This window comes from Melanostigma gelatinosum (assembly GCF_949748355.1).
Source record: "Melanostigma gelatinosum genome assembly, chromosome: 5".
NCBI lineage: Eukaryota > Metazoa > Chordata > Actinopteri > Perciformes > Zoarcidae > Melanostigma > Melanostigma gelatinosum.
The window spans coordinates 19,716,696-19,740,284 of NC_136638.1; the positions used below are offsets into that span (position 1 = coordinate 19,716,696).

The 23,589-nt window shown below is 42.8% G+C and overlaps 1 protein-coding gene across 2 annotated transcripts; it reads left to right on the plus strand.

Moving 5' to 3' along the window:
* Positions 1 to 23,470, plus strand: mcf2a (MCF.2 cell line derived transforming sequence a; the record flags this gene model as incomplete). Of its 2 annotated transcripts, XM_079268037.1 has the most annotated exons (30): positions 1 to 115; positions 4,779 to 4,847; positions 4,957 to 5,071; positions 5,438 to 5,528; positions 6,956 to 7,075; positions 7,530 to 7,646; positions 7,843 to 7,992; positions 8,126 to 8,241; positions 8,348 to 8,462; positions 8,650 to 8,769; positions 8,910 to 9,101; positions 9,201 to 9,392; positions 9,880 to 10,051; positions 11,116 to 11,192; positions 11,474 to 11,559; positions 11,709 to 11,775; positions 11,945 to 12,060; positions 14,082 to 14,151; positions 14,262 to 14,354; positions 14,557 to 14,649; positions 15,451 to 15,576; positions 15,684 to 15,905; positions 17,274 to 17,366; positions 17,613 to 17,691; positions 18,536 to 18,599; positions 19,829 to 19,929; positions 20,214 to 20,326; positions 21,057 to 21,169; positions 21,371 to 21,474; positions 21,574 to 23,470. In XM_079268037.1, the coding sequence occupies 30 exons, from the start codon at positions 1 to 3 to the stop codon at positions 21,612 to 21,614; spliced, it is 3,342 nt and encodes a 1,113-aa protein (XP_079124163.1). In that variant the 3' UTR covers positions 21,615 to 23,470. The 2 variants fall into 2 exon arrangements, with proteins under 2 accessions (XP_079124163.1, XP_079124162.1); XM_079268036.1 differs by lacking the exons at positions 1 to 115; positions 4,779 to 4,847; positions 4,957 to 5,071; positions 5,438 to 5,528 and having other exon boundaries at positions 7,029 to 7,124.
* Positions 23,471 to 23,589: the final 119 nt, after the last annotated feature.

Sequence of the window (23,589 nt, forward strand, 5' to 3'; positions counted from 1 at the left end):
ATGGGCCCGGCCTCACTGCAGGAGGAGCGAGAGCCGGAGAAAGAGTCCAAAAGGGAGATGGAGGGCTACCGCTGCCTTCTGCAGGCGGGCTCCCAACTGGAGAGCACTCTGCAGCGTGAGTACACATGATGCTGACTGATTAAACTCCTGGTGGCCACTCGCAGGCTGTTGAATGCAATCCTGTATCTGCTCTGAAACTGTTTCCCATCACTGAAGCGCAGGTCAGCTGACTGAACGTTAAAAGCACAGGAGCAGAAGGACATCCGTTTAGTTTGCTCGACAGTGTTCATTCGTAACTCCTGAGAACCGTTACACGAGGTACCTGCAGAACTGCACTCTGGGTCTTAGTTTAGTCCGTTTTATTGATGTGCTATTGCTGCAGCTTTGCCTCAACACCGGGGCCGCTGCGGGGATTATGTCAGCTGTTTTAAGCCCAGATAAACATATTTATTCATGGTGATAATTTGTAGCCTGAATATCAATACGTGCTGTGGATCGGAGTGATACAGTGATGGGAGAAAAATACATGCTGCTCATGTCAACTCGTGCCCGTGAAAGAAAACAATGGATGTTCAGAAAGTGCATAATGCAGCTTCTACTGTTCAGGGTATGTTGTTGTTGTCATGTATTGAGTTACGAGGCTAATAAACAGTCAGCACTTTTTATCCTAAAGCAGGTACTGAATTTAGTACATGAAACCAAAAAAGGTTATGGTCTTGTTGAAACAATCATGTAATGAACTTAAAATGTTTTTTTGTTTACCCAAAAAGACAGTTTATTTTGAAAAGCATCCCAAACAACATTACCGTCCTTATCAGTCAGTCCTCACTCTGAAGGGGTATATTGCAAATGGCAGAAAACTAATTTGAGAATGAAGGCAAGATGATGGACCGAAATAGCTCCTGATGTGATTGACAGCTCCGTGGAGCAGCTCCCTCCTCCGGGCTAATGTCATTACTTTGGGATCTTGGCAGCCATGAGTTGTTGTTTAATTGATGGGACTTTGCTTCTTTTATGTCTCCTGTGTACCTGGTCTGGGGTCTGTAGGTAACAGAGACAAGGCCGCGACGAGTTTCTATTTATACCACGCAACATGTGAGCCTCTCTCTCTGGGTTTGTCCTAATCTGCTTACAGGGGATGCAGTGGTGAGCATAAAGAACACACTGCTGTATGTCTCAATAAGCATAGATTCATCATTTACTTCATGGGTCATAGTACATAGTACTCGAGTGTGTGAGCCTTCTTTGGCTCATTTACAGAATGGGAGCATTTCAATGTAAACCTACGATATTAACGACACAGGGCCTTACAACCCCCAATGGAAGACTGTTCTCCCGTTGGAGTACAAACTTAATCTTCTGGTTTTGGTCTGTGTAAAACCATGAACAAGTGCTCCAGCTGGTACAGTATACCATGAAAACAATCGAATGTCCTCTATGCTGACAGCAGTATGGTAAATAGCACATTGTCGGATGATGTGATAGAAAGCCACGTGAGTCATGTTGAATGACCAAACGCTACAACGGCTAAACGGGCCATAACGCAGTGAAAGCAAATTCCTCCTTCCGCGGCCACTTCACCTACACTCACTCACTCTGTTCACACTCAACTACAGCGTCTTCAACATCTGCATCCCAGCTAGACTTCCACTGACCTTTACTCTCCAACCGACACTTCAACGACTTCAACTTGATGCTGTCAGTGCTTACATACCTGATTTACACTTCAATCATTCACATTCAACTATCTCCAACACTTTAACTGAAATGTATTGCTAACTTTTCAAATGGCAGTTCAACTACTTTTTGTTGCCAAATTTTTGTTCCTTACACTTCAACTTCACTTCAACGTAAAAACCGGAGTCAAATTCCAGCCAATAAAGCTGATTTCAGCATGAATGATCACAGAGTTAGCTTCATAATAATTATCTTTTTGTTTTGTCGACATCAGTATGATCGACACCAAACATGTAGTATTATATGACAGAAAGCCACATGAATCAGAATAAATAACGAAACACTGCAAAGGCTCGTAGCCCACAGCATTGGAAACGTCAAATATTCCTCCCTCACCAGCACAAAATATTTTGATCTATTTGTGTCAAATATCACTTTAAAAACTACAAAATGTATTCCAACCAAATACCCACATTACTATCATAAGTGCTGCCCGGTCAAAGATATGCGATGTTATCGTCGAGCGTTTTCTATCTATCTTTCCGGCCTTAAACCAATCTAGTCTTCATGTATCCCAGCGGGGGGGAATACGCAATTTTCTTCTTCTCTTTTCTATCAGAATGCAGCCACCACTCTAATCCCCTGAGCATTGAAAGCTTTGTCTAGCAAAACATCTCATGACCTAAAAGCAGTATGAGGCTGGGCCTCTGTGTACTATGAACATGTTTGTATGTGTAAGAAGGGATTTCTTTCTCAGCAAGGGATTACATGTTCCGCTTTTTTGGATCTCGACAAAATCAGGCTGACTACAACATCCATGCTGGGTATGTGTCCTCTTGGAACCGGCCTCTTCTTGCTTTCATTCTGCATGATTCACCAAGATGTACTGCACGATGTAAGTAAGGTGTTGTTCTGTACCATCAATAGGTCGAAAATAATATTGTCTCCTCTTCAAAGAGACCATTCCCTGTTTTTCTGCACAGAACGCTGATGACGTCTGGTGCCTATAAGATGTATACAAACCCCTTTGACTCCTCATTTGGTGGAGGTTTTTCCCCCACTGTTAATTGTTAAAAAGGCCTCATAAAATCCCCTGTTCTTCAATGTTGTAAAAGAATAAAACGTTTATTAAAGTACACGTGGGTGAACCCTTTTTAGAAATACAATCAGTGTAGATGGTTATCACTGTTTGGACAACAGAGATAAACTTTGTATGCAGACTGAAAGCATTGGTCTTGGAGTCTGGATCTGTTTCCATCCACACGGGCAAACACTCTTCTTTCTCTTTGTGTAAGCTGAGGAGCAAACGGAGGTTATTTGACTCCTGCCTGTGCAAATCATCCTGCATGTCACACATTACCACTTTGATTACCTTTAACTGTTTAAAATCTGTGTGTATTAGTGAGTTATTTATGCTAAACTGCTCATCATTTCTTTGTTTGATTGACAGACTACAAGGCATTTCATGTGGCAGTGTCCTAAACAGAACTCAATCACGGGACGGGCTGTTAGTCGGGCAGGGAGAAGGGAGAGAACAGTGTGTCCACAGCTTTTCTGAACAGCGTTGCAGTTTGCAGCGCAGGCTTCCCTTCCTTTGATCAAACACAGTAGAGGACCGCAGTGTGTGTGCTTGTGCTTCAGTGTGTGTTTTTTTTTTTTTACATCAACAAACGTAGATTCAGAACTACACTAATAATTTGTTTATCAGATTTTGACATTGGCTTCCTTTTTATACGATTAGTTTTTTTTGATCCACAGCATAATATGCCAGTAAGTTTCAGTTATCCCAATGGAAAATGTTAATTACATCCATTTGTTTAAGACCTGTCTCAACTTCCCTTAAGGCCTTGTGACACAGGCTACAGATGGTTCTATAACTCAGTGTGACGGTAACTTTACCCTGCGTCTGTGTATGCGCAGTCCAGCCTTTGGTCCTGCTCTGGCCCGGCTCTGCTCAGCTCCTCTCTGTTACAGGCGCACATCAAATATTCAGCACTTACCAGTAGAGCTCATTACTTCCTCCCTGACAACCTGACAGACACTGTTACTGCAGTCGACGCACGGAAAATAACACCACCTCCAATAACACCTCCTCCCCTCGCTTTCGTTTGCCCTCTGTCATCTTTCTATGACTCTGTTTTTCGATTTTTCTTCACCAATTCATTTGTAATGTTTCTATTAATTTTGGACGAGGAAACAATTGATTGATCTGTTGCATTGACTGCTGAACATTTAGTTCAGTATGGTTTTAAAAAAAGTGCGTGCCTCAATGCTGTTAAATGTCTGTTGTTGATAATTCTTGTTTGGAAAGAAAGCTGGTAAATCATATTCATGTTTTCCTTACTCCCGATAAAATAATCCACTACAGGCACGCACGCATTACATGTACCGGTACTTGCAAGTATTTATTTGATGGTATTTGTCCATTAAATCTTCTGTAAATGTAATGTGAGCATGTGTAAACAGTCCCAACATGTCTGTCTTCTACACATCTGGCTGAATGATACTTGGTGCACCAAAGAGCAGATGAAAGCCTCTTTTGAACTGCACCGACCGCTCTATCAGAGACTCCGTGCATTTATTGGCCACTCAGACAAGAACTCCAATGGCACCGAACATGACTCCAGACGCTGTACAGTAAATGAGCTCACGCATTTTAATGATGTCATTGTCTAATTGACCCCAGATGCAGGATTTAAATCTGCCACTGTATGCAACACATACTGTATCAGCTGACTAAGGGAATATTGGTTCTCTGTAAAAATCTCTGTTGTAAGATTAAAGCTTATATGTGCGAGTCTCTGTCTTTAAATGGGAGCACTTTCATGCCAAAACTTCAGGCTTCAGTGTGGTCGTCTCTGTTTGAAGCTTTATTTAGGCCATGAAGTGACTTCATTGAGAGCCAACATATATCCACTCTTACACTGGGTGTTTTAGAGAAAGACAGAAAAGATGCCCACTCACTTCTGTCTGATTCACAATTACTCCTTTATTCTATTTGGACATGACTGACGTTATTCGACTGATTATTTTAATTTAAGTAGTGAAGACCCTCAGTTTTCCAGTGATCAAGCCTTAATCATTTGTGTATCTTCTTCCAGAGGTGACTGTCCCTTTAAGCTTGAAGGAGGTGAGAGGCTACATAGAGAAACAGGTGGCATACCTGTCAGGTGAGGTCTTGTTTGGTCATTTCTTAATAAGAGTCATTAGTGACCAAAATGTCCCACCTGTATTTTCATGCCTCAAAAATAACTTGATTGCCTATATCTCTCTTCTCAGGGGGCCGTGGGGAAGACTCCAGTGTCATCATCACCCTCCCGGAGTGCTCAGCTTTCAGTGACATTCCAGAGGAAGCTTTAGCCAAAGTCTTTACGTACCTCACTCTCATCCCTCGGTGCGTCCTCCTTCATCTATTCCTGTCTGATTCTCTCCCTCTCTCGTTCTGCAGTGCGCCAAAAGCCCGGTGCTTGTATTCTGAGCACAGCCGGTCTTCACTGCTCCATAGTGCCACACGTCCTACTGATGCCCTCTATGTCCAAACCGCACTTTCCCACGACATTAGGAACATTTACGCTGAATCGTTGCAGTGAATTCTGAATCATAAACAACTAATGTAATTGTAAAGTTATAAATTACATTTGACTAATCCACCTGGTTATCCTTTCTCATTTTCCTGCCTATTAGCTTTAAATCACCAAATCCCAACGGATTGCACAGAATGTCATTACAGCTATATACAATTGCCTCATTTTTCTTGCAGAGCGAGGCAACCCGGGGTAAAATTTATCGTCATTTTAGACCGAAGATTGGATACATGGGCCTCAATCAAAACTGCACTTGCCAGGATAGCAGTGAGTTTCATTTAATTTCATCGTCGATACCGTTTGTATGTAATCAATATTCTGACTAGACTGTTTAGACATTCTATATATAGTTAATTATAGTTATATATATACATAAAATATATTTAATATGAATCATTGCCAGTGAGCTGCAATATGGTTGTGTGTGCACAGGCTGCTGTTTTGTTTATGAGTTGCTGTCCATGGTGCTGCAATACCTGGACAGCACCCAGCAAGAGACTATTTCTGCACACACACTCATGGTTTTTTCGGCCTGGTGTATATTTCCGTGCGGTGTGCAGTTTGAAGGGAAGCGTAAACAATCTGTACTGAATGTTCAATGGCATATTGCTGCAAATGAATGAGTAAGCAAAAACCTGCGAGATGACGCGGGCTGCTGAGGCTGGGAGGCGGGCGCGTGGGAAACATTGCAGTCAACGCTGCCGCCCTCCGTCTGAGAGGCTGCAGCTGCAGCTGGTGGTCAGGCAGCCGGAGTCCGCTGCATACCGTAGCCCGCTGCATACCGTAGCCTGCCACCGATTTGTACCACGGGAGCTTAACGTTTAACCGAGATGGCTTCTACGACCATGGCTGATTGCTTTTACCGGCGGGGAATGCCGAAGGTCCGCCGGAGCCCGGTAACGAGCTGCTCATTAGTTTTATTCACCGTGTGAAGAGTTTGGGGGTGAAGTTTTTTTTGGGGGGTGAATGCGGCAGCGGCACCGTCTGTGTCCGCTGTGCGGAGTGTAGCACTGCGGTGCACATCGCACCTCTGCTTAGTCATGCGACTGGTGGTGTCTGTGAAACGTAAACAGTGTGATGTGTGGCGTTTTCATGCATGTTCATGTTGAAATAGGAAGCTTGAGTGATTGACCCTTCTTGGTCTATTCGGACAAATGAATGTCAGAAGTTGCGTCACATGCAAATGCATGCACTGGTGATACATTAAGACAAACAATTAAATAAGAGGCGATGTTACTTATAAATCCTGCTGCAGGGGATGCTATTGCAAGTCCAACCTTTTATTTTTTACTTTGGATAAAATATGAATTTATATATTTTTTTACTTTTTTATTTTTTTACAGTTATCACGACTGTATACTGTTGTTAAAGAGCCTGTGCAAGTCAGGAAACGACCTCAAACGACCAGAAGACCAGATGCAGCATGCGGCATGTGTAAACGGTGACGTGACTAAACGCTGAATCCATTAGGCTGACAGTAATCGTCTGTCTGACAGAATGGTTGAGACCTGACATCTCTCCTGTCAGACGTGGAGGATGAGAGCTTTGGTTTTCTTCTCATATCTCATGTCTCTTCCTGTGCCAGTATGTAGAGAACTTATATTCTGTGATGTACCTTGAGCTTAGACAAAGTTGTATCTTCCTCCATACGCAGCATCACCAGTATGACAGTGAACCTCTCTTCCCTCCTCAAGGCCTCTTTTCCTGGGAACCTCCACCTGGTGTTGGTGCTCCGACCCACCAGCTTCTTCCACCGCACTGTTACTGATATTGGCTTTCGCTTCAGCCAAGAGGACTTCATGCTCAAGATGCCAGTAAGGCAGCTCCTCCTCAGTTACCAAACATGTCCCACATCACAACAAGGTATACCTCGTTCCTGTTCCAACCCTGCTCTCCATGAGTCATGTTCTGTGGTGGACACGGCCAAGAACACGTGTTGATTTCAGTTCGAATAAAGCGGGTTATCTTAGGATGATTCTAGTAGTTATGGTGATCTACTTTAATTTGTGAAGTATCAACGGTAAAAATATCTGATGTTTGTCATGCCATTTCCACAGACTGAGTATTAAGAACAGCCTTGTGTACATGCAAGTGGTTTTAATGACCAACAACACCTATTTTTCCTAATAACAGAAAATCGATGTTTTTCAAAAACACCATCGGTAACGATATACATGAAAGGAAAAAACTGCAACATGCCACTCTCGTAACTTTGCTTTGTGTGCAAAGTGTTCCTTGTGAGGTCTCAGATTTCGTCTGCACCTTTAGGTGGTGATGCTGAGCTCTGTCACCGACCTGCTGCGCTACATTGATGAGAACCAGCTTACGTCAGAGTTTGGAGGAACTTTGGACTATTGTCACAGCGACTGGATTGTTTTACGAACAGTAAGCTACAAATCAATTCTGAAACACAGTGGGACTAAACAATAAACAGTGTCGTTCTTTATCATGCTTTCCTCCTTTTTATTCACAAGGACACTGATGGGTAGAAACCCACCAAGAGATCTGTATCTTCTCTCTGTGAGGACACGGAGCCAAAGATTGTTCTCATTTCACTGGTCTATGTGTTCTTCCACTGCAGGCTATTGAAAGTTTTGCAGTCACAGTCAAAGACATTGCACAGATGTTACAGGGGTTTGGCACTGAGCTGGCAGAGACGGAGCTGTGTGATGACGGGAAAGCCATCGAGTATCTCCTTGAGTCGCACACTGACAAGTACAGGAAACTCAAGGCAAGGTTTCAAATGTTTTCCTACATCATACATTCATTATTACATCAAGGATACTAATCTGTAGCAGTAGCATTTTACAAAGTGCTGTTTTGAATGCGGTTCATTTATTTTGTCAATTGTCCTGGTTTGACAGGATGCAATTAGGTCCGTGTCGAAGGAAGGTCGTCATCTTCTCGCAAGCTTGGAGACCTCCGGAAAGGAGGATGACTCCCAGTGGGATGTGAGGCTGGACTGGGAGATGGTACAGAGGTGAAAAAAAAAAGAAAAGTCTCACATTTTTAATTTTCTAGTCAAATTGTAAAATACTTTACTGAGTGCTTTAAAGATGTATAAGCAAAGTCCCTCTGTTGTTTAGGCTTCTTGCTCAGCTCAGAGACATGGAGTCAGCCTTCGATGGTTTCTTTGAGAAGCATCATCTGAAACTCCATCAGTACCTGCAGTTGCTTAGATACGAACAAAGCTTTCAGGAGGTAAGGATTTCATATATTTGTCATCTTCGCACGTATGAAAGTGTTGTGTTTGTACCCATACTGTCATACTCCTGAGAGGATAACATCTTTTAACTTTCAACACTTGGATGAGATATCGTCTTGTCCAATCCTCAGGCTCAAGTTTTAATGTTTAATGTGTGTGTCTGATGGTGTATTTTATTTTTAGATGGAGTTGTGTCTGGAGCATCTGGTGGGTCAAGAGAGGGAGCTCTCCATATCTGTGGACACTCTGGCTCAAACAGAACAGGCTCTCAAAAGGTTGGACAGTCTGGAATCAAATGCACAGGTCAATGTAACCAATAGCGCTTATGCAGCACTTAACCTGGACATAGAGTGGGTGCCAGAGGACTTCGAAGCCTCGGTGACCGCAGTGTGTCCAAATTAATGGACTCCTCCCTTCTTGTGTGTCTTTGCTGGCTCTATCAGGAGGTGATGTCTCGAGCTCAGATCATCATCCTTCACGGACACCAGCTGTCAGCGGGTCACCACTACGCCATGGCTCTTATAATGCAGCGCTGCAACGAGCTTCGCCACTACTGTGATTCACTCAATGCTGCTCTCAAGACCAAACACACTCGACTTCTGCAAACGCACCAGCTGTTGCTTTGTCTCGGAGTGGTATTGAGACATGTGCATCTACACACACACACACACAGACACACGCATCAGAACACACTGATTTCTTTACAGTGATACACGCGTGTTCTCCACCTTCAGGCCCAAACTTGGTGTGACGATGGAGCGTATCTGCTGGCCAACCAGCTGGTAGATAAGTACCAGTCTAAAGAGGGGGCCCAGGCTGCTTTGAGGGACATTGAGAGGTTCCTGGAGGGGGCGCCATCCATGCTGAGCTCAGGACCTGATATCCTGGCCATCGAGTACGAAGCTGTCATCACACCTCCGCTGCAGGTCAGTGACCACAACAACAACATCTGTTTACACTATGACTTTGATTCATTTTCCATTTTCGTTCTCAATATCAGCACTGTTTCTGGATTCTCTCTCTCCCTCTCTCTCCCTCTCTCTCTCTCTCTCTCTCTCTCTCTCTCTCTCTCTCTCTTCCTCTCGCTCTCTCTCTCTCTCTCTTCATCTCTCTCTCTCTCGCTCTCTCTCTCTCTTCCTCTCGCTCTCTCTCTCCTCTCTCTTCCTCTCGCTCTCTCTCTCTCTCTCTCTCTCTCTCTCTCTCTCTCTCTCTCTCTCTCTCTCTCTTCCTCTCGCTCTCTCTCTCTCTCTCTTCCTCTCGCTCTCTCTCTCTCTCTCTTCCTCTCTCTCTCTCTCGCTCTCTCTCTCCCTCTCCCTCTCTCTCTCTCGCTCTCTCTCTCTCTCTCTCTCTCTCTCTCTCTCTCTCTCTCTCTCTCTCTCTCTCTCTCTCTCTCTCTCTCTCTCTCTCTCTCAGGCCCATATAGGGAAAACATTTGCGAAACATACAGCGGTGCAGCAGATGATCCAGAGCCGTCAGGCTTGTCTAAGGAAGCTGGCTGATAAACATGTACGACCCATCCAACTGGTGACCCCCAGGGCTGAAAACCCACCTCGCTCCAAGTCCCCGCTCTTCTCCCCCAAACATGGTACAGTACACACACACACACACAAATAGTGATTGTGTCAGCTCATTCATTCACACTTAAATAACGTTTTTCGTTGCCGACTCCCTACCGACCCCCCCGTGTTTCCCAGGGCCCGGTATGGGGTCTTGTCCCAGCCCTCTCGTACCGTCCCTCCCCCCCCCCCCCCTTGTATCTTTCCTTTAGGCACCATGGTTAAATTAACACATCACAGGGTCCCACTGTGTAAGCCTAAGGTGTTCCTGAATGGGCTTTGGGGTTAGCAGGCTAGAACGAGGGGAGAAGGTCTAATCAGTCTGCGGGGAGATACCTGACCGCTCTGTTCGGCAGGATAGCTGCTATAAAGCCCTATGTGGTTCATGTACATTAAAGAACCTTTCATCTCCCTTTGTGACTCAAGGGAGGTTGCACAAAGCGAACCATATACAGTACAGTGGTGCCCAATTAATTCAGTGTGCGTTTTTCTTTGTCTATTGTATCCACTGAAAGCGTGTCCATCCATTGAGTGTACATTCAAATACGCTTTTTTTATATGTCCATTCATGTCTTTAAGGTTTTGTTATCCATCAAATGAAGTCATACTAATGAGGGTTATAACCAGAAAGAGAATGAAAGGGATTATAAGCCCCCTGTGATACAAGGGACAGCAGCCATTTAAGAGGAGATGAAGGGAAAAGTGGTTAGCTTTGATCTATTGGATCCGGTACATGCATACAGGCACACGCACGTCTGTGCATGCTCACGCATACATGCGTGCCACTCATTAATGTAACACGGCACATGCTCAGATGAGCTTGGACGATAAGGATTGAGCTGTGGGGATCAAAAGGACGGGCGTGCCACACTTTGCTTCAGATCTTTACGTACTGGTTCCAGGCCGCACCGTTAGAGGCGGAAACCTATGAGCATTGATGACCGGAAATGTTGATCGTGACTGATTCATGTTTTTAAGTTACTGAGAGATAATAAAAAAGGTCATACAAAGGGCGATCATTTTTCGGATCACATGGTAATATGTAGCGTATGATGAGCTGCTGCTGCCGCGGCTGACGATCTGGCTTTTACAGGTGATGGTTTGAAGTTCACCTTCGACCTCTCTCTGCCCGGGAAGAGAGCGTCCCGAAAGAGCCCCACCTCTAGAAAAGTAAGGAAAGATGAAAAACGTGTATTTATTTGTTTTATTTGTTTATTTCCATCAGTAATTCATATTAAGAAATGTAACATTGATCTACGATAATGGTGTAGTGAAAGTCTGACATCGGGACAGCCCTAATTTCCTTCCACTATCACAGCTGTATTGAACCCCCAACATGTTTATTGTCTCATCATTCTTTCATCTATGGTCCAATCATTTGTTCAGTATAATAACATTTTCTCTGAATCCAAATGGAAAGAGTCAGTGTTGTGCATCTGTGGTGTGTTCAGATCGAGGTGATGCACGACTACCAGGAGAGCCGGAGCTGCGTGTCCTACGTTCTGGATGGAGAGGACAGCCCTGAAGTCTTGAAGCGGTGAGGAGGACGAGGCATCTGTCCACCTGTCTGTCCTCAGCGCTGCTCTGCATGGTGTTTACTTTGTGATTCTCTTTGTTCACCGCTGATAATGCCTCCTGGCTCTCCTCTGTGTCTCCTTCTCTTTGTGTGTGGTGTTTGTGTCACAGTCATGTGATGAGGGAGCTAATAGAGACAGAGAGAATCTATGTGGAGGAGCTGCTGTCAGTTTTGCTGGTGAGAAAACACACTTCTCCCCTACTTTTTACATCACACAGAAATAGAAAAACCAGACGGTTAATTCTTCCATGTGTAAGTTTGTTGTTGAATAAATAACTCCTGGTGGTATTGCATATGCAATAACCTTATATTTCCTTAATTATGTTGCTGTGATTAAATATTGCAGGGATACAGGGCTGAGATGGACGATCCAGCTCAGTCGGGGCTTCTGCCTCCGATCCTGCGCAGCAAGAGGGACATTCTCTTTGGAAACATGCCTGAGATCTATAACTTTCACAGCAGGTGAGTTATCATCAATGACTCACTTCACACAAGTACATATGCAAACAATTCAAAACACATTGTTGTAAGGAGACAAATGTGCTTCCAATGTTTACTGACTGTTAGCAATATATTGATTTTGTGGTGTTAGGGCGACAGAACTTCTGTTGGAAGAGAGAAACCGCCCTTCCCCCTCGCCATGTGCTGCTCGACCGCCTCCAAAACAGAACCGTGGTTCGAGTCAAAATCAAAAGGATTTATTGTCCCACAAACGCAAAAACAGTTACAAACCGAATCACACGATTCATAATCGAATGTTCCATGGAGCAGAGACCGAACATGTCGCACACTGCAGTCTGGCGTTGCCCAGTCTAAGCTGCACCGAGCTCCACATCAGATCTGCCGTCTCCAGGCCCTGCAAAGTCTTTTGTGTTCTGAGTTTCTATGAGATGTCCCATATCAGCTCAGTGATTGGCTGAAATCCAATAAGCCCCTCCTGGCCTTTGACCCGCTGGCCTGGTCAATCACTCCTCTTCTAAACCGGCTCCCCTCCTTCCTTAAAGCAGCATGTACCTTCATCCTCGCTTGGCCATCCTTCACTCAGTCATATAGGCGTGTCTGAAAAGACTCAGAGTGAAGCTAGACAGACCCAATAATATTCTAGTCACCACAGAAAGGTCGACCCTCTCCCCAGACAATGGAGATATTCTCATCTTTTTGAAAATAATGTCACAGTAATGGTAAACATTGTTGTGTATTTGAATGACCTGACAGGAAGTAAACAGACCCAAGTTGTTGCCGAGCAGTTCAGTTCAGTGTAAACAGTGGAAGCTAGCTCACTGGCTGTTTCTTTCAGTATTGATGAAAGGACGAGGATATCAGAATAGAGAATTCTTGAATGTTTTATTTTTATTTATTTATTTCATTTTGTTTCAAATTGGACATCTTCAATATTTTAGTTTTCATGTAAGACTATAGCCCAAAGTTCTTTGCTTTAAGTGTTCTTGAAGTTCTTTAATTAATAAATGGAAAGCAAAGATATATTTGTCTCCTCCCCTTTTCTTTGATGATCCGAACCGTGACTCCTGAACCGTGAGGTTTGTGATCCGTGACACCCCTAATATATATATATATTTTTAAATTAGACTTGATACTAAAAATATCCACATCGTCAAAATTGTGAGATAGTAAGTCGAAGTAATGCGATAGAAAGTCATAACTGCAAACGCACCCTTGAAAGGATTTTAAGCATTGAACAAAGTTATTGTAATAACTTGTTTGATATTTGTCTTTGCTATTTTCTTTAACAGTTTGATCTTTGATAGAGTAATGTGGGTTTCTTAACCCTAAATTAAAAGGATTCAAGTTATAACAACAGAAATGTGCTTAAATATATTTTTACATTTGTATAACTGCATGTACAATATTTTTACACTTGAATCAACAATAATCAAATGCAGAGAGTTATTTAACAACATGTTACGAGTAGTTACATTTACAACCGGCCCTTTGTGGGCGACCGTGATGCTGATGTGGCCCGGAGTGAAAATGAGCGATGTGCTCTAATACATGCAGCGATGTGCCAGCAAAGGCAGGACAAAGACGGCAAGCTCGTAAATAATTGCTGTAAACAGGGCTCTACTCTTCGTGAGTGGGCCTTCCTGCTGAGGTCCTTGCCTCTGTTTGTTGAGCCAGGTGCACCACGTTACAGCAGCTGGAAATACATGTGTGGTACTGAGAGAGACCCTTTGACAGCTCAAGTGGTTCCTGTCGTGTGATTTTGTGATGTGCCACAGATACAACCGACTCTCTTTGGGAAAAGGAAGGAATATAAAACCAGATGGGTTTGATCAATACAGTTTTTGCATGGATTGGTCACAGATAAAGTCGATAAAAAAAGGCTTTGCATATCTGCAAAACACTGGAAAGGATAAGTCAAATGAGACCGGTGCTGGCTGAGACCCTGAGACAGTTATTGTATTGACCCTGATGTATGGGTTAAGGTGTTTGAGATTCAATTCTTCACCTTTCTGGGAATGCAGGGTTTTCCTTCAGGACCTGGAGGGATGCCTGGAGGCTCCTGAAAGTGTGGGAGCCTGTTTTCTGGAGCGGGTGAGATGATACATATTATGTTATGTTGTGTAGCTTCTTTACATTTTGATGATTCTTGCATAACTTCTTGCCACATTTGTCAAACAGATTTCTCTTTCCTGCCTCCCTAGAAAGAGAGTTTCCAAATGTATGAATGCTACTGTCAGAATAAGCCACGCTCTGAGGCGCTCTGGAGACAATTCTCAGACTGCAGCTTCTTTCAGGTCAGTTTTTGCCAGGCTTTCCTTCTTTTTTATGATCTGTTTACTGTTTTGGTTTCATGCAAGATAGTTTACAATATTTCTGAAATATGTACTTCTACAGTTCTAGACTATAGTTTAGTTTTACAGTAACAATTATAAAGCTGTGATCTGTCATTGACCAACATTACATGAACTGTTCTTTGTATTTGTCTTTTTTCTGAAGGAGTGTCAGAAAAAGCTGGAGCACAAACTGGGCCTGGATTCCTACCTGTTGAAGCCAGTCCAACGCCTCACCAAGTACCAGCTGCTGCTTAAGGTTAGACAGAGGGTGGTGTCATACCACAAGCATACACATGATCTCAATCCCCTACATTATGTATGTGGGACAAGCTATTCCATGCTATACTTTACATGAAATGCACTGAAATGATGTGAAAATCCAAATTAAATTAAAAAAAATCAACATTCAGGAAGCTGTCCCAAACTGCATTCATGTGTTTGATAGTTGTGGATAATGTAGCATTTGATGGTGATGCTGTCTGGTCCATACAGTAAAGACTTGAAAATTGCTTCATAATGAAGGCAAGAATTCCATAAATATTCATAGTATAGTATGTCATATATAAAGCCATGGTATACTGTGCCATAAAATGTCACAGTATATTATGTCATAAAAAAAATCATTGTATAGTTGAGAAAAGTCATATTATAGGATGTTAAAAAGGTGTAAAAAAAAGTCATAGCATTTCCAAAAAAGTCAGTGTCGAAAAAAAGAAAAAAGTAATGGTATAATATGTTAAAGAAAAGTCATGGTATAGTATGTTGAAAAAAGTCATAATGTAGAATGTCAAAAAGTATATTAAAAGGTGATTTAAAAAACATAGTACATGTCGAAAAAGTTGTATAAAAAGTGTCATAAAAAAGTCATATTATACTATCACGAGCAAAATGATAATATAGTATGTCGAAAAAAGTTACAGTATAGAATGTCAAAATGTATATTAAAAAATGTTTTTTCAAATGTTGTGTATATGCCATTACCACTAGAGTGCGCTGTTTAGCTACTGTGTTTTACATGTACTTTCCTACACGTCTCTTCTTTTGTTTGTGTGTTCAGGAGCTTCTCAAATACAGCACAGATTGCGAGGGGTCTTCAGAACTGCAGGGGGCACTGACTGCAATGCTGGAGCTGCTCAAATCAGTCAATGACTCCATGCATCAGATAGCCATCACGGGATATGAGGTGAACGTTCTGAACTCCTAAACTCAATTTCTTCTAAGGTACATCTCTACAGAGAATATACTGACAACAGAGGCTCACTCATGAAGTCCTCTCTCTGTTATGTGCAGGGTGACATTAGCGAGCTGGGCCGCGTGTTGATGCAGGGCTCCTTCAGCGTGTGGATCAGCCATAAGAAAGGTCCCACGCGCATGAAGGAGCTGGCTCGGTTCAAGCCGATGCAGAGACACCTCTTCTTGTACGAGAGAGCGCTGCTCTTCTGCAAACGGAGGGAGGAGCACGGAGACGGCAGCGACAAGACGCCCTCGTACAGCTTCAAGCACTGTCTGAAGGTTGGTGTCTTTCTTTGCGAGCGTCTTAGAGGAGTACACCGGCCTTTTTGGAACATCAGACAATTGTTTGGAATATTTTATAAATGGAATAAAATATGAAATTGAACAAATGCATTCTGTGGATCAGTTATTCCAGTGCTCCATGCTACTATGTCAGCATACAGTGATGCACATCATATTGAGAAAGTGACTGATGGTGTCTCAAGTGTGAGGAAATGACATCTTCTGGAAGCTGTTAAGCTCCATATAGGAGTCTATAATACTTTGGCTAAATGTTCTACAGTGCAATTTTGTGACTTGGATAGGTGTAAATATATATTATATATAATATGTATTTATACATTACACCTGTGACAATGGTGATTTATTCGTCAAAATGTGCTCACTATAGAGTACACTATTGGGTGAACATGTAGGGTTAAAAGACACAATGCTATAGTATAGATAAATACTGACGGTGGTTTCCTGCTTGCCACTTTCAAAAAACTGTTACGGTAACTCTAATAAGTTAATATAACGGTTTATTGCATTTGTTAGAAGTCATCACATACAATCACTCATGTTATTGTCACTAACAAGATAAGATAAGATGATCCTCTATTCGTCCCACGGCAGCAAAGTGGACAGTGCAACAAGAGACATCAGTAAAAAACAAAACAAGAGAATTAAGTACAATAAATCAAACAGTAACGGTATAGTAAATAAGTAAAACGCTAAAAAAATAACAAAAGCTAAAAAGACAATATAATACACATTATTGCACATATGAAGTATGAAGTGTTTATATTGTATTACGTACATCGTTATTGATATTGATTATGCACATGAATGAGTAATATGTTATGTGTGGTCTATTGGGAGCAGTGTTGGTTGTGCAGTCTGACAGCAGCAGGAAGGAAGGACCTGCAGTATCGCTCCTTCACACACCGCGGGTGAAGCAGCCGGTCACTGAAGGAGCTGCAGACTGCTGTCAGTGTCCTGCATGATCTATAATCAGGTTTTAGCGCTACGTGATTTCGTTAATTATCTACTGGAGACACCTCGTTCATGTCGGTGTCTGTGTTGTTACCTTTTAACGCGTTTAAGTTGCCCAGCTGGCCGCGGAACCTGGTGTATTCCTATAAGACGTCTTTTGTTGTATGTGTTGATGTGTGGAGGGTGTCGCAGCAGGTGTCCCACCAACAGCTGCTGCTGTTGATTTATTATTGAGGATGTGGGGAGGAAGCAGTCACACAGCGGAGGTGTGTGTTTGTGTTGTGACAGGACAGATGTGTTACATGATGCAAGTCTGAAGTACGATGTGCTGTTTGTGCTGCTCGTTCTAATGCTGTGTGTGTATCGGTGTAAACGGTGTATGTGTCTTGGCAGATGACAGCTGTGGGGATCACAGAGAACGTCAAGGGAGATGTGAAGAAGTTTGAGATCTGGTACAGTGGCAGGGAGGAAGTGTACGAGGTTCAGGTAAGGAGTCGAAAAGAGTTGAATCCTTCCAGTACATCGCTGGTCATTTCTTACTCTTCCTGTAGTTTAAGTCCCTATTAACTAGAGCTGCAACAATCAGCCAGTTATTTGGCAGAAAATGAAATATTTTGATCATCAATATGTCAAGCAAAGAAATGGAAAAACTACACGGTTTCATTCTGTCTTCTTTTAAATTCTGATGAATGTGTGCTGTCCCAGGTAACTACTGTTTCTGGTGTCTCTCAGGCTCCCTCGGTGGAGGTGAAGATGGCCTGGCTCAACGAGCTTCGCAGAATCCTGACGAACCAGCAGAAGCTGCTTAGAGGTCTGTGAACGGTTGAACATCTGAAGTTCATGTGGGACAAAGAATCGAAGGCCCAATCTCCACACTCAGACTTTGATGCGCGTCCGTGAGGGTTTAGGGCTTTCACTGTCAAATCATTGAGAGTTTGAAAGCTCCCTCGCAGACATTTTCAGCGTTTTATGAACACTTACCGTAAATCTGCATTTCTGCAGAATTACCCACAATTCATAGCAATGTGACGTTAAACAGGGGTGACCAGTGGACGCCAGAGACAAAAAAAAAGGTAAACAAAGAGGACGGCACATGGGTGTTCAGCCTGATATATTATATTTACTCAGAGACATTAAAGATGAAACATGAAATCAGGACATTTGGATTGGGCCTAAGTGCAAAGGTCCACTTACTAGCTTCTGCGCTTTGAACTCCATGACACAAACCCCAGACAGCATGATATGTGTGAAAGTGGAGGTTTGTGCTTTGATTCTCTTCAATATATTCTGTTGACAAAACTAGATAGAATGTCTTTACCGTCCCAGGAATGAAATTAGTTTTCACGATCGCCACATCTTCATATCACACGAAAAAAAGAAAGAAATATGGTGGACATATAGTCATATATACTCATTCTTGCCCATTCCTTTATCGCTACATACACTTGCATGCACGAAAACACACACTCAGGTTTATTCACACACACACATCTATACGAAGCGTTCAGTGAGGAGTTCTATTTCGGGCTGCTTTGGTAAAGCAGAAGGGACACAACTCCTGACAAAGCGCGCCCTGATGAAATGAATATGAGTTTAAAATCAACTGTAAACCTGCCCTGGAATTTGAATACAAAGCCTTCTTTCTCTTTTCGTAGATGAAGCACATCAACATGGCCAAATGATTGGACACATGCAGCTTCCTCCACCACTCTCCGAGAGGTCAGTGTTTACTGGTTGTTTACAGTTACAGTATTTACAGCTTTGTGTGAGGTGCATGACTGTATAGGCTATAGTTGCACAAACATACAGACACATGCATTCACAGCACTATACTTATCTGCAAGAGTTTTCATATCTGATCACAGCTTGAGTGAATGTGAGGATATCATTTGCCGTCGCCCTGGTAGAAGCTTTGTGTGTAGTGGTGTGCGAGAACTGTCCGCTGCCGTCTGGTTGCCGATCCCCACTCCTCCCATCCCCCCCCTGCAGGGGCATGCGGCCGTCCAGACGGGTAACCAGGGGCTGTCTGCCGGGGCTGGACTTTGTCTCTCTGTCGGCCGACGTGTTTCTGTGCCTGCGTTCCCGGAGCCCCCGTCCCCGAAGCCCCCGGCAACGGCCCCGGCCGCGCCCCCTCCACCGCCCCCAGCGCCACTGACCTTCCCTAATGCTCAGTGGTAAACTCAGCCTGGCTCGCCTCGCCCTGGCATGAACCACCTGGCCTGGCTCGGGGACCAAAAACCCAGGGCTGCTGTGTTTGCATACTGATCGTCACCTGCAAGCTCTTTTTTATAACCTCCATCCTGGTTCATAACTGACCCCTTCACTTCCTCCCCGCATTGAAAGGCCTCTGTCATAGCAGCTCCTCCATGGCATTTCTAACATGCTATCCAAAGACAATCATTTCTGCATCTCAGATTTCCTATTTTGCATGTAATGCAAAGGGCGAACAAAAAGTAGAGCTTTGTTTTTCATTCCATGAACATTCTTAATTTCCTCATGACAGCTGGTTTTAAAGATGGGGCTTGTTTTTTTTTAGATCTCATCAAGCGACATGTATGAGTTGCTTTCCAGAAGCATTCTTACTAAGTGACCAGATCTCTAAATTAGTATCTTTCATAAAAACGAGACCAGCTCTTGACACATGCGAACCGTGTGTGAACACGGCATCAGTGGTCTGTGAGTCCTGCTCCCTACCTTTACAGATAAGCTTGCACGTGGCTGATCTGTGCTCTGTGCTGCTGTATGGCTGGTGCCTGAAAGGTCACGGCTGTGTGCGAAACACCAGGACAGAGTTGTTCCTTGACACTGATCTGGGGCCAGCTATAATGTTGCAGGTATGGATCGGTTTCAGGACGTGAGAGCTGACCCTAGATTGTGTGGCTGAGGATAACATCTATCCTGAGTGTGTCTGCTGACTAAGCGTTTGATGACGCGTGTTGTTCCCCCAGCAAACAGCAGAGGGCGTCAGTGAGCTCAGACGACACTGAGTCGGGGAGGAGCAGTCCAGACCCCCAGCCTCACTCCCCTAAACACCAGCACAGCCGCAAGAGTGAGTAAACCTGGACACACACATTTATTCCACCATCAAGTAGATACTTAGTACTAAATCACAGGACATGTTATGGTCATTGATGCAAACCCTACTTGCTTTCTACTGTACATTGCTGCTGATTTTCTTCATAATGTTCTTGTTAATTTCCCAGTCGGTGACAAAGGGGTCTTTATAATGTCAATGGAGTGACTAAGTACCTACATGGTGCCTTTAAGGTGTCGTGTTTGGATGAAAGCATTCATCAACACCTGTAACAACCCGAAGTCACGTGTGTTCCACAGGTTGGCCCGGAGCTCATCACTCGGTAGACATCTGCGAGGGTCTGGAGGAGTGGTCTGGAGGTCGGGAGGCCTTCCACCCATCTGACACAGAGGAGGAGGTTTTGGTGCAACTGGTGAGACCTTTTTTTCCGATACCATACTATCACTTTTTCAACACGCTATACTATCATTTTTTTAAACGTTGTTTTAAAACGTTTTTTTCCGGAATACTTTGAGGTTTTTTTTACACACTATATTGAGACTTTTTAAATCACTTTTCAATTTAGTTTTTGACATTCTCCACTGTAACTTTTTAACTTTTTTCGACATACGATATAATTTTGCTCGTGATAGTATAATATGACTTTTTTATGACTAAGACTATTTTTTTACTGTATTGACACTTTTTATACAACTTTTTTGGACATGTTATACTATGTTTTTTAAATCACTTTTAAATATACTTTTCTGACATTCTATATTATGCCTTTTTTCAACATACTATACCATGACTTTCTTTAACATATTATACCATTACGTTTTCTTTTTTTCGCACTGACTTTTTTGGATATGCTATACTATGACTTTTTTTTTTACACCTTTTTAACATTCTATCATATGACTTTTCTCGACATACTATACAATGATTTTTTAATGACATTTTTCAACACACCATACTTTGACTTTTTTATGACATAATATACTGTGACATTTTATGGCATAGTATACCATGGCTTTATATATGACATACTACACTATGAATATTTATGGATTCTTGCCTTCATTGTGAAGCAATTTTCAAGTCTTTACTATATGTATAAATCTTTACTTACCGTGTTCCTGAAAATGGTCCTGTTGTGTTAGTCTCCAGGTAGATACAAGGCTTTGGCTGACTGCCTTCAAAATGGACCAGACAGCATCACCATCAAATGTGGAGACGTCATTCAACTGCAGTTTGAAGACAACAAGGGACGCTGGTGAGTTATCACAGAATGTGAGGTAAACTAGTCCGTCAGGGTGGCTTCGTTATCAGACAAACTATCCCATATGTGGCCAAAGTAGCTACAATAAGGTATGTTTTTCTGTTTGTAGTTAGATACTGAAAAAAGTAAAAGCACAACTTTATTGATCTAATTTCAATCTCTTCTCACCCTTTCCTGGTCTTCTTCATGCTTTAGGCTGGTAAAGAACCTGAGCAGGCGACAGGAGGGCTTCATAGCAGTTTCCAGCCTGCAGCTGATTCTCGTCGACAGCAGTCGAGGACACACATCCAGACTACGGGGTAAAGAAGACACGCTCTTACAAGATGACAATATCAGGCTGAGCCATACTTTTTTAAAACATTGATTCTCTTTTTAAAAGGCCGTATATTTTCTTGCAGACCCAGTGAACCTGAAGGCGAGAAAGCTCAGCTCCCCGTAGAGAAGAAAGCACAGAATTTGAATCTGACATTTGATGATGAAGAGACAGAGGGAACAAGTTGAGCCATAGCCGTCTCATAACCGATCAGCCGACCACGCCTCACTCCCCGGTCACGTCTGCGTTCTCCAGCACAGATCAATCATTAAAGAGACAAATGTGGGAATCTACAGACCTGGTTTTCTTCCAGCTTACGATGGACAATCTACTGGTTCAGTGCTTTGAGGTCGTGAAGATGTGAAGTGGCACCAGTGCAAAGGCTCAGGAACTGTTGAGCCCCGTTGGACAATCAGAAGCCGAGTCTTGGATCTTGACTGGTCCTCCTCTTCTCTGATGGACGAGGATAATCCATCTGTAACACACACAAAGTCAGGATGTGAGATTGCTGCTTTAGCAGTTTGTCAATTCACAGTCTGTGGACCCGTCCTCATTCCAAACAGTGTTCCAGATGCCAGTATCTCAGTGTGTGTTCCTGTTTGTCTCAGTGTGTGCTGGATGGATGGGAGCCCAGGATTTGCCTGAAACATTTCTTAAAGCAGATACTTTTGTACATATACATACATTTTAACATTTGTTGTACCTTTAGTGTCTCATCTTTGTGTAGTTAGTTGACATTTGTCCATTCAATTACTTCATTGTATTTTTCTTAAATGACATTTTTCCCGAAGGCAACACTCTTCTGTACAGTCTAGGAGTCAGAATGCCAAAATGTGCCATGCCATAATGCCTTTTTTATTCCTGCTCTTTTAGAGTCTCTTGTACGTACTGTTTGCAAAATCAACTGTCAATCTCTGTTATTGCTTCAACCTGACCTCACAAATATTCAAAAGGCACTTTAAAAATGGTGGATGGACCTAAATCCACCTATTGTCTGCTGAATGTGCATGTGCTCTTCTCGCTGCTTTACCTCTGTTATTGTGTGTTTTCTCTCACTCATGCTGTTATTTCTGTGTGTGAAGAGATGCAGGCAGCAGCAGACATGTCATAGTAATGACAGTGATGCAGGACACAAGCAGACATGATACAGATTGATGTCAGAGTATTCCTCAGTGTGTGCCGCAGCATCGAGAAGGGAGATTATGCTGCGTCCCCCGCTGTCACAGAGGCCGATTGTTTTCTCACCAGTACAGCGCAGTTAATCTCGGGTTCCCCATTAAAAGGGATCATACGACCAACATGAGATGCACCCTCTGTGTTGAACGCGTAGTTAAATATTGATTGCAGACTTATATGAATTTACCACATCAAATCGAGACCCAGTCAGAGGGCTGCCTTTGAGTCACTGTTTGATATGCAAATGAGTGCAGGAAGCAGCAGGGGCTGCTTCGTCGTTCATTTATTTTACTGTCATGTTCCTTCATATTGTGAGGTATCTGTGCAGCTCCCAATGAAATTACATTTCCATATATTTAAGAGGAGCTAAGCTGGGCTGCGCACTAAAAAAACATTTTATTTCTTTTTAGCTTATTTGATTAAATCAGATGGTTTCTTTGTAACTTGAATCCAAAATGCTGCAGAATTTGCACAGATTTTCCAGATTGGAAAACAAAACAATATGATTTACCCTGATGAGCCAAGTGACCTGAGCTTGTTGCTGAATGTTTCTTTAAGGTGAAAATGCATGGCAACTGAACACTGAGTAGCTCTGTACTGTTAGACAGTCTCTGTTCTAAACTGGCTCGCTTTTGTAAAGCTTCAGTTCTGTAAAAAAAAAAAAAATTATTCATTGCAATAATTGTTTTGGTAATTGAAATAATTCAGTACTTGTTTCACATGGTTTTACACAGTGAAATGTTTGACTGAACACTAAGACTGTGCTTTTTCATGCACGCTTATTTCTGTATTTTTGTTTTAATGGAAGCTGACTTAAATAATAAAGCCATGCAGATTTTCTCTGTTTCTGAATGCTTGTATAACATTGATTTACCAGCAGATGGGAGTGATGCGTTTTGATGTAATTGTACAGTCAGTGCATTGT